This window comes from Vanacampus margaritifer, chromosome 16 (genome assembly GCF_051991255.1).
Source record: "Vanacampus margaritifer isolate UIUO_Vmar chromosome 16, RoL_Vmar_1.0, whole genome shotgun sequence".
NCBI classification, from domain to species: domain Eukaryota; kingdom Metazoa; phylum Chordata; class Actinopteri; order Syngnathiformes; family Syngnathidae; genus Vanacampus; species Vanacampus margaritifer.
Window position 1 is genome coordinate 13,819,579 of NC_135447.1, and position 14,691 is coordinate 13,834,269.

General features: G+C 42.5%; 1 protein-coding gene across 2 annotated transcripts in view; it reads right to left on the reverse strand.

Annotated features, from left to right (window-relative positions):
- Nucleotides 1-112: 112 nt before the first annotated feature.
- Nucleotides 113-14,691, reverse strand: part of ppm1e (protein phosphatase, Mg2+/Mn2+ dependent, 1E) — a 30,116-nt gene continuing 15,537 nt past the window's right edge. For both annotated transcript variants that reach the window (XM_077546121.1, XM_077546122.1), the window contains exons 2-7: nucleotides 11,639-11,760; nucleotides 8,799-8,998; nucleotides 7,867-8,055; nucleotides 7,625-7,768; nucleotides 6,626-6,719; nucleotides 113-6,542 (exon numbers count right to left, since the gene is read on the reverse strand). In XM_077546121.1, the coding sequence (XP_077402247.1) occupies nucleotides 5,722-6,542; nucleotides 6,626-6,719; nucleotides 7,625-7,768; nucleotides 7,867-8,055; nucleotides 8,799-8,998; nucleotides 11,639-11,760 (1,570 nt within the window). In that variant the 3' untranslated portion in view covers nucleotides 113-5,721. The remainder of the gene's footprint in view (nucleotides 6,543-6,625; nucleotides 6,720-7,624; nucleotides 7,769-7,866; nucleotides 8,056-8,798; nucleotides 8,999-11,638; nucleotides 11,761-14,691) is intronic.

The window sequence follows — 14,691 nt, forward strand, 5'->3', positions numbered from 1 at the left end:
AAAAAAAAACGTCTTACCTCATGGTGGTTTTATTTCCACTTTACTGAAGTGTATGTGTGTGGGATGATATTGATTTGACTTTTTTAACTGAACAAGAAAAGACAGAAAAGTGTGGAGTTGTTCTAGTCTTTATATACATGATAGTTAGTTACCAGTTACAGTACACATGTATTTTATATATTTACTGAATATACTATAGGAACACACATCATACATGTACAGATTATTCCTTTTGAATACTTGCTTTCAACTTAACCTGCACGTGTTCACGGGGGAGAATCAGCACGTTGTCCACAGACAAACCCCCAGAGAACTATTGTTTTGCCCCAACGCATTATTGCTTACAGAGAGAGAGAGAGAGAAGAAAAAAGCTTTTCCGTGTACGTATAGACACAATGCACATTTAGAAGAGGCAACCCAAATGATAGGAGCCACTGAGAACTCGAGTGAGCTAACTCCCATTTTTGATAAATAAATCTAGGTCTAGTTGTAGTTTTAACCTATAGGGGGGCAGCCCATTGTTGCACTCGGGACTTTTCCTGACTCATCAGTGCAACCCATGAAAGCAGGCTTCAGTTCTTGCAAAACGTCCAAAAAATTATCAGGCGATCCAACCAATGAAATTAAAGATGACCAATGTGGTCATAAATCTCAAACGCTCCCACCACTTGAAATCACTCTCACAAGATGACAATACTGGAGTTAGCCCATTCTCGTCCACAGTCGCTAACATCTGAAGAAATTGCTCCCGTTGTCCAAGAATTGAGGCTATGTACAAACACAAGGAGGCTTTTGCTGTTGAAATTAGCGAGCACTTGTCATATTTTTGGGGCAGTGCCCCCACCTGCTACAGCAGCTGCCACAAAAGCCGGTTTTTGTTTACCTAAATGAGCTTCTGCCGGTTCTCCCTGTCCCAATTTTCAGACATTTTCTTTGGCAGCAGTTGTTATGGAAACAGAAAAGCTCATTGGACACCACTTTAATTTTGCTTTAAAAAAAAAAACATATTTGAGAGGCGAAGCCTTTTTGTTGACATAAAAATATGACCTTATTCCATGGAAAATGGGAGCAATGACAAAACAGTGAAAGTTACTTGAAGTGCTTATTTTCATCATCATGAAGGGCTAAACTTTTTTCTTTCTTTTTTTAACAGCGCAACAAAAGGATCTTGACATGATGTTATTTAAGCAGTATTATTCATTTCATAACAAATACAAAACTTTTACCTTTACTGATAAATTCACGGATAATTATTAGTAGAATTGAAAAGGGCGCATACTGTGTGCTCGCAAAATAAAAGCCGACTAACTACTAGTATGCACTACTCACAAAAGATGGGGATGTTGGGCCTTTCTGTGACTCTTCCAGTCTCTCCGTTGAAACCTCCAGATGGCACCATGACATCTTGATTTTGGCCTGTTTTCCTGCCACTTCTCTGAGGAGAGACAGGTGAAATAGAAGAGAAGTGGCAGTAAAACAGGCCAAAATCCAGAAGGGAGGAGTTTTTCGTGTTGCACCACAGATTGGAACAATCACAGCAAGACACAGAAGTGGAAAAACTCGTTCTCCCCAGGTTTTTGAGAGTCGTCCATCCTGTCACCTGATTGGCAAAATGTGGTTTAAGGCGGATAAATTAAAGCTGCAGATATTTTGACCACATCGTTTGACCGTGGTAATGTGAACTGGACGTAGCAGCAGGAAACAGTGACAGTCTGACGGACAATTTGTCCACATTTGCATTTTACACAGAACCCAGCAAAGCAGGATATGGCTGCTTTTACACAGACACACAGCAATCAAATAATCAGATCAGTGACTGGTGTGAGCTAGATAATGCATGTCATCTTGCAAAACAAGGCGGGAGGGGAGTTACACGCGTTCCCGCATAGCTAAATACACTCACGCACAGTCGTGAATTTGTTTCCACCTCTGAAGGCGGAAGGAAAATTTGCCAGGTAACGTCATTGCCCGCATTCCGGAGATTATGCGGGGAAAAAACTCCAGGTCAACACGGAAAAAGGCAGGAATTTCTGGGGGAAAACAATGGGGGGAAAAAAAGCAAAATATATATATATATTTTTTTTTTAAATGACTTCTGATGACAGAAAATAGCTAGCTTAATTTTTATACCCGCATTTTTTGTGTTCAGTGCTACTCATAAAGAACACTGACACAAGGGTGAGGGGGGGGGATATGTATAAAAAAAAATTATGGGCATCTGATACTACCTTAGGTTGACCTCTCAACTCCTGTTTCTGTGTTGATGCAATTTATACAGAACAGTGCCGATTTTTTTTTTTTTCAAAGCGCCTTCTTATTTTATCTTCAGAGATGAAAAACTGACGGGTCAACTTTGTCACCACTTGAGTCTGCATCAGTGCAAACAATCCGGCAAATGTCTTTGCTTTGAAGGGCAGTGCAAATGGAGTCAGATACTAACCCCCAAGGCGGAAAATTCGCTGCTTTGACTTGATACCGCCATTCTGCATCAGTGCCATTTATACAGGACAGCAACACAGGAAAATGACGTGAAAGTGAAAAGGTGGAATCAAGCACGCGAATATAATGCAGTTTAATTACATTAGGGAAATTAGCAGTTATTTAGCATAAGGTTGTCGTGTAATATCCAGAAGGCGTCATCATATTACTCTATTAGGATTACATGTGCTTTGTTATTTTATTTACTGATTCACGCGGAGCCATAGATCACGCGACAATTGATGTTAGCTCTGCATTAGCATCGCAGAAGAGATATTAATATACCTTAGTTTTATTTACAGACAAGAACCTGTAGTGCTAGCTGTCTTAGGATGTTTAGCAACTCAAAAAATGTACAAACTATGTTAAAAGATGAGCTGATGGGTAGCTTATTATGCATGTAGCTAAGCAAAGAGCTTAGCTCAGCAAGAAGACTGGAAAAACGGCAGAGCACTTGACGTTGAAATTTGAATTGCTATATGAATGACTACCTGGCGAGGCGGCTAATTGGCTTGTCAGTTGCCAGCCATTAGGCACACTTAAGACAAATTTTTCTGGTATCATTGTAAACCAAACAAATACACTTGTCCCACTTTGTTGATTTGTCAAATGCTAGCTAGCTATATTGGCTAGCTCGTTTCCAGTTGTTATGCTAGTTTAAGACAACTTCTCTTGGTATTATCGGAAAGTAAACTAAATGCTGGACCACTTTGTTGCCGTTTGATTTGCAATCATCTCAAGCTCTCTTTTTATCCCTCTTAAATAAGACAACTTTTCATGCCATCATGGGAAATGTAACAAAAAAATAACACTGACCACTTTATTTATAAATTGCAATACCTTGAGTAAGCTTGCTAGGTTGCTAGCTGGCTAGCAGGTTTCCAGTCTTTATGCTAGTTATGGGGTAGATGCCACAGACTTCCAACTTCGGGGTTTCACATATCAGCGTCGTATTTGGCCACACTCGCCCCCCGACCGTGCGTTTCTCGCCCATCGGTGTCTCAACTCTCTGAAATGCGACAACGGAGACAGACCGACTACACACTCGCACCCGTCGACGGGAACCCGCAACGGAGGCGCACAAAGGCGGAAACGCAAGAACTGGGAGGCGGCCAAACAAAGCTGATGTGTGAAAACCAGGAATTTGGAAGTATCGCCTCCTCCGTGGCATATACCCCGCATTGGCAAGTAAAAAATGACCACTTTGCTGATATTCAAATTGCTATATTGCTAACTAATTGGTTAGCTGGCCATTTGGTTTCCAGTCATTATGCCGGTTTAAGACAACTTTTCTTTGGAAAAGTGGCACGAATACGATACAGTGCAGCTCCAGACTCAACGCTGCTGTATTAGTAAATTTTGGGGGGAAAAGGCTTTGACCAAAGGCACATTTTCTGTAGCTTTTCAAGTGTCCACGCTGCGTTCCGCTGATAATAATCACGTCCGCATCCATCAACGCAACACAAACCCAAATCACCCTTTGTCCTCTCCCAAAAACCCATTAACGCAGGGGCTAAATCCGCATGGGGGGAAAAGCATGACACCGCATCTAATCAGGTAAGTGAGTACTAATCTTCCGTAATCCGCCGTCTAAGTGCTCTTATCTGTAGACAGGCCGCGGACGGATAACAGGCCGGGTCAACGGCGAAATGAGAGAGGGGTCAGTGGCACCTGTGCCAAAAAACCTGAAAGGAACTATCCTCCTGATGAATGAAAAGCATGTAATGGTGCTGCCAAATGTGAAAAACTTTATAATGGGGAAACACCACTGTATTCTAAACAAATAGACATCAGTTAGAGATGTCATTTGCTTTTTGAGTGAATGATGCCGAAAAATTTATATTTGACTGAGTGGCAGAGAAAAAAATATATATACAGGCATGGGTTAGCCGTAGCGCCGGCTAGCTTCCTAAACAACAAAGATGGGGATTCAAACTCCACCCCTAAATCGTTTGTGCGAGGCTCGTTTATTATGAGTAACCCCCTCAGAAAAAAAGAAAAAGTCTTGACACAGGTAGCTGGCCTTTTTTTTTTTTTTTTACCATTTGCAGGATTTCTTCACAAATAAAACACTCATCAACTTTTAAAGTATGTATCGGCACTGTTTGTTTTTACTAGAAAAAAATGCAGCAACCTGAAGTTGGTTTCGTTTAGGGACACAACATTTCTGTCACGAGTAGTCCCACAATTAAAAGACAAAAAAAATCTCGAGTCAGCCATTTTGGATCTGAAGAAACCATTTTAGGGCCATTTCCAGGGTTTCATCAAACACTAACAGATTGTTGAGATTGTGTTTCTGACCGATTGCTAACAAAAATGAAAATTGTCATAGTGTCATACTTTGTCTGAAAATGATTCTAAAAATGTGGGAAGGAAAATTGACAAAATTTGAAACAACTACTAGACTGATGGATGACATGGACAAATTGTGAATTTGACTTTTTGTTGAAACATGGTGGCGTCGTTTGATGATCGCCTTAAAACTTGAAAACTCAAAATCCAGAAAAAACAAAATTGAAATGTGAAAAAAAATTAAGACAAATGCCGGTACATACTTTTGATGGCACGACTGGTCTTGTGGTAGCAATTAATTCCAAATTTGTTCAGGCATCGGCGAGCAATAGCAACAGCTAGCCAACTAAACAGTGATGAGCATACTAATGGTTTAATGGTGAATTCTGCCAATCTCGTACCGTCGCACCTTGAAGCTAGGCAGGGAAAATGGAGTGCACCGCTTGGCTGCAAACAGCAGAGGCGCTGTTGCTTTTGTCTCGACTGGTTTGCTGATGAAAGGAGCAGAACAAAAAACAGGCCGTGAGCCTTGGGAGCTACATCCACTTGATGGATATACAACTCCTCCGGGACATGAAAATAGGAGTTCAGAACATCCAGTGAGAGACGCTCCCATCCCAGTAAAGATATTGATTAATTGTTCGTTAACACGCCTACTGATCAATAGCTCAGAGTCCCATCTAGTGAGCAAAACCATCAGTGTGAACATTTTGTAGCTTCACGATGATGTGGTATACTTTGGAGCGAAGCTTGTGTTTGGTGGGCTGGCTGACACTTTTTTAATTGTTTTTTGTTTTGTTTGGGATAGACACTACCAGTTAATCGTCACGTTTACAAACGCGGAAGCCACAACTATTTAAACTACCCAAAAATAAACAAAAATAAACCATGTTGGATAGGAGGAGGATAAACGGTAAGGAGGCGGTTTCGTGTTTGGGTGGCCCGCTGGCATCAGATGGCGGCGTCGCGGGGAAGTCGTGGCACGGCCGCTTCTGGCCTCCAGATGGCGGACAGGGGCAGTGAACCCAGCGGCTCTGCGAATCTTCGGCGCCACCTGAGGTCGCCAAACCTGCGGCTTGGCCCGGGAACCCGGCCGAACGGCGAGGCGGTCCGGTGCCCCAGTGGGTCCGTGAAAGTGCGGCGGGATCTGCGCCTCACCTCCTGCTTCTCAAGCAAGTGCGGGCCCCGCAGGGAAGGGATGCGGCCCCCCAGCGCGGGGCCCTCGAGGCTGAGGCTGGTTCTGTCCGTGAAGGAGTCCGTTCGGTCCTCATAGCCGAGGTCGGCGGGGGCCGAGCACTGCTGCAGGGGCCACCCGCTGCGACTTTTGCCCCCGTTGTCCGCCGCACTTCCCCCCTCGCCGCCTCGCTCTGCCCTGGACGCCTCCTCTTCCTTCTCCTCCTCCTCTTGGGGTTCCTCCTCCACCTCGGCCACGGGCTCTTCTTCCACTTCCGCCTCGACGGCGCCCTCGTCCTCGTCTTCCTCGGTGCTAGCGGTAGCCGGCGGGGTGCGCGGGTCCCGCAGGAAGACGGCGACAACAGTGATGTTGTCGCTGGAGCCGGCGTCACGGGCCGAGGCCACCAGCTTGTGCGCCACCATGGCGGTGTCGCCGGCGTTTTCCTGCAGGTGGTCGCTCACCACGCGTACCGCCTCGTCCGGACTCACCGTGTCCCAGAAGCCGTCGCAGGCCAGGAGCAGGTAGTCCTCAGAGCCATCCAGCGGGAAGGCGCCGTGATCGGCGTCCCCGCAGATGTAGGGCTTGTGTTCTGAGTCGCCTGGAAAAGCAATCCCGCTTCAATTCCAGTTCATTGACCCTTTAAAATTGGACTTGACTCTCGGTTCGAGACGGGCAGATTACCTATGGATCTGGATACCGACAGACTGCCGTTAACCCTCCATGTCCCGAACCAGATCACACAGCCTCCCAGAGCTTCGATCCTTTGCTTCTCGTCCTGCAGACAGTTGGGCAAACAAAGCAAAATATAATGAGCTCATCATTTTTTCAATACATTTATTTTAGATGGCATTTAGATTTTTGTTAGAAGAAAATAAACAGTTCTTGCCAGATCTTTTGCTTGCGTTCAATGGACATTGTGCTGTAGCTTGTGGGGTGCATACCTTTTGCCACCAGGGGGCAGTATTATACAAACGGATATACTGTACTGAACATGTTATGCCAAAATTGCTTGGAAGAATTTTGTTAAGTTGTAGTGGACACTTAACTCATTTGCTCCCCAAAACGTATAAACACGTTCTATTTTAAATATTTAAAAATATATATATTATATTGTACATTTTTTGTTTTTTTTATGCTAGAGCATACAAAAGTCTTTGATGCAGCCTCTGAACTGGAGAGAACGCTTGAAGCAATGGTAGTTATTACAAAAACGGCCAGCAGGTGGCAGCAGAGTATAAGAGATCAATCCCAAATAAATTTTCTATTAAATTGCTCAGCCCAAATTGGATACGACCAATTTTCTTCTTATGCACGGACCACTTTTTTTCTTTTCTTACCTCCTTTCATTGTGCCGTTTTGTTACAGCGACTGGTAGACCGCAACCAAGTCGATTGCGAGCAAGTGTGTTTAGTGTATGCGTGTTATTATTGTCTTATTTAAAACAGTATTGTATTTTTTTTAACTAAAAAGTAGGCCAACTTTTTACGTACCTCACTTGCTAAGCATTCAAATAAGGTGCTGAGCTGTGTCGGCATCCCCAAATTTTAGTGTCCAATTTTTGGGAAATTCAAATATGGTCACCCTACTCCAGAGTTAGCCCAAGTCTCGTCACCACGGCCATAGAAAGACACCCCGTCAGGAAGTAAGGACCCTCTAAAACACCTAAATAATGTCCGTTACCTCTCTGTCTGGTTTGTGCGGTTTCATCAACTCCACCACTTCTCCCCGGCGGACCAGAATAACCTGCGAGTCACCCAGCCAGGCCACATGCAGCGTCCGGCCGCGGAGGAACGTCACCACGCCCGTCGTGCCGCAGCGCAGGTTCTGTCGGAGTGACCACATGGGTTTAAGATAACTTGCTGGTCTTCAGACACAGAGAGTAAAAAAACTAAACAAAAAACAACGCGGCTGCAGGCAGTTACCTCCCGTGAGGCTTTCTTGACAAAGTGCTCGTCTGTGATTTTGAAGGCGCGGCGGAGAGCCTCGCCGGGGTCTTGGCTAAGAGAGTCCTGGCGTGCCAGGTTGACGTGGAGATGGTTGGCGGCGTAAATGGCGGCGTCCACGCCACCGTGTCCGTCAAAAACAGCAAAGAATGCTTGTTCTTCTTGATCCTAGACATACAAAACACATTAGGATGCAAACTGGTGACATTTTTTGACAATTTCAGCCCCTAATGTCAGACTCGCTAAATAACATGAAATTTAGTAAAGACACAGGAAGTCAGCCCTTTTGGATGGAACATTTTAGACTTATTTTGGTTTCAGCCAGTGAAGCCAGATTCACTTCAGAGCATGAAACTCAGTATGGGGTAGACCCCCAAAAAAGTCTGTGCCATTTTGGTTCAAAACAGACATTTTAGGGTTAGCTTGACCATTTCCAGGGGTCCTTCAAATACTTGAAGGTGGGCGCAGCATGTTGGCAAAGTTGGATGACTGGCCAACTCTAATAGGTCAACTACAGCCCCTGAAGCCAGATCCACTTTGGAACATGTTGAACATTAATAAACCTACCAAAAAAAAGGCTCAACAACCCATGTCTGAAAAGACCAGTTCCAGGAGTCGTTGAAAGATGAACTAATCACCAAATTTGAATCTTAAATAAGAAACTATCATAAATCAAGTGTATCTTTGAAGGTCCTGCCTTAGAAGAGACTCATAGGTACCCCCTACTGGCATAAACACCTTCCACATCCATTACATAACTGAACCTCTGAAAGCATGAGTCACTCTGTTTGATAAACCTTCCCAATTCCAAGACATTAAACCTTGAAAGAAAGAAAAAAAGCTTTTAAGTCAAGCGGCCAAATTGCGGCACATAAAAAAAAAAAAAAAAGCAGCTCTGGCTGCTGCGCTACCTGAATGTTGAAGAGTGTGTTGAAGTCGGGGATGATGATGTGCCTGTCCTCCATCTTGCGCCTCATGTTCTTGATGGCGTGGATGGATGTTTCGTAGTAGGGTTGTGGACGGCGGCGGTAAGGCAGCTCCTTGTTCCACGCGCCACACGTCTCGAAGAGTCGTTTGAAGATGAGCCGCGCCAACTTGACCGCCTCGATCTCTGGAATACGTTGAAACCGACCAATGAATAAATCTCATAAACGGTAGACACTTTGAAAGGTTCCTTGAAGAATTGCTTAAAAAAAAAAAAAAACGTTTGTTATAGTATACAGGCAAGACTGAATTTCTATGCATCATCATTAGCCTGTTTATGCTATGTTTCGCATTATATCTTAGCATGAAGCTAGCAGACTTTCGCTAGTCGAAATAATATGGTTTGTTTGAACATTATGCAAATTTGCCAAATTTTATAATAAGTATCCTGGTGAAAATATGTACTTTTAAGGTTCTGAACCTGACCAGACCTATGCCTGAAATTTAACAGGAAGTCAGCCATTTTGGTTTGTAACAGCGATCACTAAGCAAATCAAATTCCAGAGCCTCCCATTACTCCTTTGTAAAAACACAAAGCAATGAAAGTTTTCTACTAAATACTGTACGGTGCATTTTTCACAGCTAACACTACAAAATGAATCAGTAGCTTCTAAAGTCTACGATGCTTCGACCAGTTCCATTCAGGATGCTAACACACACTTTTTTGGGGCGATCAACAAGTAGCTATGCTGGCCTTGAAGTCGTCATGGTAACAAAAAGTCTACTGTCCGTGGCTTGTTTGGATAAGACAAGACAAAACAGGCTTATATCAGCGTGGCAAGAAAAACTATTTTAAAAATGTACCGTAATTGTTGATCTTTTAAGGTATTTTAATAAAAAAGCATGTTATTAAAATACCTGGAAACTGTTTTAAATTGTGACAATGCATTATATGTTACCTTGAAGGGAAATGACAGCCTATAGCGGTCAAAAGGGATGAAATAGAACAACCTTTACTAGATTAGAGAGAGAGAGATCTTTAATCCTTCTTGTGTGTAATCCAGATTTACTGTACACAGAAAACAATATTTGTTCGTGTTTTGGGACGGATAATCCTTGTTTGCACTTGACCCACAGAAACGATCCCTTTGCAACAACCACTCCGGTTCAGTTTAGTTTTGACCACAATCACATTATTATTAAAGTTCAAAAGTGGTGGAAGCGTAATCAAATGAAGGATGTAGGGTGATTTTAGGGTCCCATTCATTGGGGTTCCAAACTCCTACTTCCACATTTCTTGACCAATTCTAACTTTTACAACCTCAAAATAGTTTCCATATTCCAAGAATTCCCACATTAGTGAAATGCCACACTTTTTTACAACAAAACTCCCAATTATTCCAAAGCAATATTCCCAAATGTCGAGATTTTGCACAAATTTATATCCTTCCGCATTTCTTAAGTGCTTCAAAGATTCCAAATTCAACTCTCAGATTCTACATTTCAACAATTCAATTACAGTAATTTCTGGACTACAAGGCGCACCTGACTATAAGCCTCGCTGGCTAAAATTGGGGACTACTCGAGTTTGTTACACATATAAGCCACACCTGACTGTAAGCCGCAAGTGTTTTAATGTTATTGCACTGGGTTCCCGCTACTTTATTTTCCATAATGAGGACACAAATCTTCTCTCGTTCTGTCTCTCCTACTGTATTTGGGCTCACTTGGTTTGGTTTGCTCTGCTTGACGCTCTTGGGCTTCCTTTTTAGTGCGCCCACTTGTGATCTGATGGATAAGCCGAACCTTTGTATTAGCCGCATGGTTGAATACAGGTGAAAAAAGTAGTGGTTTATAGTCCAGAAATTACTGTAATTCCACAGATTTCAGTTGAGCATCATCTTTTCTAGTCCATTATGCGTCACTGATAATCCAAATTTTTCTTTTTCTTTTTATCTTGACGTTTTAAAAAAATCCCTGCTAAGAAATGATACACAAGATGAGAAAGCACACTCAAAAAAAAGTGTGCGTCACACTTAATTGGTAGCCAATTTAGAAAAGTCCCCATTTCTACTGCAAGTCAGTGACACACTTGTGAACGTCAAAAGCCCAGCGGGAGCTGATTTACTTTTTCCGAGAGGCAGATTAGAGAAGTTCGAAGTTAAGTGTGAGAGAGGGAGAGAGAGAAGGAGAAAGAGAGAGAGAGCGTGGCAGAGGCCATTAGGACTCGAAGACGTCCTACTAATGCTCGCTGCAGGTGAAACGGTCAGAGGGAAGATGGAAAACAGGGGAGGAGAAGCAGAGCCAAGGAGGTCGACTTCTTATTTCTTTGGCACTTTAATAAAATGCTCAAGAAGAGCACTTCAAAAACTGAGAAGAATAAAAACATGCCACAGGATTGCAGCACTTTTATATAAGACTAAATGAAACTCCTCTCCTTACTTTAAAATAGTAACTCCCTAAAATGGCACAAAGAGGCACCAAAGCACTACCTTTTATTTAGTCCACTCTCAATTACGTACCAGTCGGACTCGGCATTTCAAAATGTAAGCACTCTTAATTTATTTCTGTTTTATTTAGCTTAATTATATAGCACTTAACTTTTTTTAAACCGTTGTAAGGCATTTATGAATGTTAGAACAAATGAATTCAGATTGATGTTATGATTCTTTTAAAATTAGAACTAAGTGACATATTTGTATGCAAGCCACAAAGAAAGAAAGAAAGAAAGAAAACTTCCCACCAATAACGCTATACTCTGGTGTCAATCAGAGTTCAATCTTAGAGCCACTTTTATTACATTACAATCATACGTGGTTAGACTCACGTGGTAAGGGTCCGACTCCATCTTCCAAACTTTTGATAAGGTGGTGGATGGTGAGGTCGCTTTGTAGGATGCTGTCCGACGTCGCCCTGGCCAAGGCTGCCGCCAGTGAGCACGGGCAGTTACTGTGGATTTGGATAGGGAACATGACAGTTAACATCTTCTGAGTTTATTCAGGGATTTACAATGCAGAATCTGTGACGCTGCTGAATTATGGAGTTGTCACCTCAAATAAAATAAAAAAAAATCTCTACAGTACAAAACAATTTTATTTAGACATTGAAAGGTCAGCTGGTGGCACTCAAAACAGAAACAAGCTCAAGTCAAGTCACGATATAGGAAAGTAAAGATAGGATTTGGGACAGAGTATGGTGCAGGTCTCTCCCAGCATTCTTTCCATTCATAGAACCCCCCTACTCAACGGAGGGGGCGGATGCTGAGGCGAGGAGATCCGATTGGCCTGAGTGGTCCCCGAGGAGACGAAGGCGGCGCACCAATGAGAGCTCGCCGCAGCCTGTGCATCACAGTCAAGTCATGTGGCGCGTAGGAGGATTAAAAGAAGGTTTAATCTCACGAGCCCGGAGCGCACACCGAAAATCAGACGCGCATCACCACGTAGGAAGAAGTGTGTATACAGGTAAATATAGCCTTTTACTAATAGGATGGATAACAGTAAATATGAGAGCTGACATGGAAGGCAAACATTGGATGAAATATCGCAGTTGAAGCATCTCATTAACAAGCCACACAAGCGTCACCAAGATAGCAGATGGACACAAATGCTGTCACCACAAATCACTACGATACACGATGATACTGATTGCGTGTCTTGAAGCAATGGAAGCTAAATGAAGTGAGTGAGGAAACGCGGGCTAGTAAAGTCAGCACATGGTCTTAGCACATCAGTATACTAGAGTTTAGTGAGGCTAGTGACGTTAGCTCATGGAGTTTACTGCTGCTAGCACAGTTAGCAAATGAGTTAACCCGGGCTAGCCAAGATAGCCACTGAAAAATAGATTTACATACAATTTCACAGAAAAGCTCCGCTTACATTCCCAAGTGTTTTGTGGTATTCGGGCTATCAGTTGAAACGCAAAGCATTGTGGGATTACAACTAGCAGAAATGTGCTAAAATGTGTATAGTGTGAGCCACAGGCGGAATAAAGTGTCCCATTGTTTAATTAATTAATGGTTATGTTTCCCTGAAGTATGTCTGCTATGTTGACCCACACACGACAACAGTCACGAGTGAGGCAGTGACCTTTTGGACAAACACGTCACGGACTCGCGGTGGGGCCGTTAGCCTGCGTCGTAGTTTGCCCGCTGTTAGCCTGCAAGTTAACTGTTAGCGCCCCCCGCGTGCGTCCCTTGTGAAGACAAGCGGTTAAGAAAATGGATGGATGGATTAAGTCCAAAATGTGTCAAAATATATGCTAGTTATGATGATAGTTTTTGATAAAATGTCAACAGTTCTTCAGAGGTTGTCATTTCTGTAGAATTGCACGCAGGGCTGCATCAAATGTTGTTATCCATATGTTCACACCCCTGCAGTTTTGCCAAGATAGTCAATCCCTGACTGATTAAACTTAGAGCCCTCCCATGATGCTTTGCGCCGCATTCAGGAGGCTGCGAGAATGTGTTCGCCGATGACTCATACATGCGGCGGTCATGTTTTTTTTTTTTTTTGCTTGATTTTACCCTGCAACGGAGCATCAAGGTTGTTGCCACGGCAACAGAGCCAATTGACAGACAGTCAACCATGTCGGCCGTCCTCATAACACCACGCCGGCGTTATTTTTCTTCTTCGTACTGACGCCAAGAAGTGGAGGTGACGGCGTCCTTTTTCCTCCCTGCTCTCTTTCTCTCACTCGCTCTCTCTCCAATCAATCAAAATGTGATTTTTGAAGAGAAAAACAAAGAGCCATTTGTTATTTGTATGTGCGTGTGTGTTTGTGTGTGCAGCAGATGCCGGGTTGAGAGAACACGCTATTCTCAAGAGGCGGGATTACATAATTCGCAGAGGGCCAGTTCGTCTTTTACAACAGCGAGTCCTTTAAGAAGGCTGTTGGAGGACGTAAATGAATTCATTTGTACACACGCACGCGCACAGGCACACAGGCCATGTAGTGCTTTGGCATCTCACAGTGAAAAGCTGCAAGTGCAGGCCACAACAATAGGTACACCCGCCCAATTAAATGAGAATAACAATGCAACAGCTATATTAATTTTTTATCTTTGCATTTTTTGCCTATTGTTAATATTAAAAGTGAAATACCTATCCCATGTTTTAATAGGTTTTATTTTATATTCATATATTTGACATTAAAAGTATATTTTTTAAAATAAAATTTCTTCTGTAATCAATCAAGGAGATTAAATGCCTACACTAGCCATCTTGTTATTTTTGTCATATTTCTATTTTATTTTACAGTTATAGTTTTGATTTTTATGTTATTTAATAAATATGAAAAAAATGCACAAATGTGTTATCAATCCCTTCAGACAATGAAGGGTATTAAGTTAGATGCCTATTTATTGATTTTATATACAGTGCTGCTCAAATGAAAAACCCTGCAGGCATGGTCAGAGTATTTGTATAAAAATATTAAAATAACCTTATTAAATGTTAAGTCATACCCAAATCTACAATGCTGACATTGAAAATAATGGACTTGAACAAAAAGATTGACAATATTGTCATTCATTCTTTAACAAAAGTTGTTGATTTAAGAAAAACTCAGATTTCATGGGTGCAAAAGTATGTGAACCTCTCACTTAATCGAACATTGCACCTCCTTTTCCAATGAGAACCTCATCCAAACACTTTATTTAGTGATTTATCTTTCACATCTACTTTGGGGATTTTTTTTGCCACTCTTCCTTGCAAAATGCAGCCAGTTGAGAGAGGTTAAATGGGCGTCTAGCATAAACTGCCCACTTCAGGTCCCGCCTAAGTATTTTGAAAGAATTTAAATCAGGATTTGGACTGGGCATATCCAGAACATGAATCTTGTTGTTCTTCAGTCATTCCTTGGTAGTATTGCTGGAATGCTTTG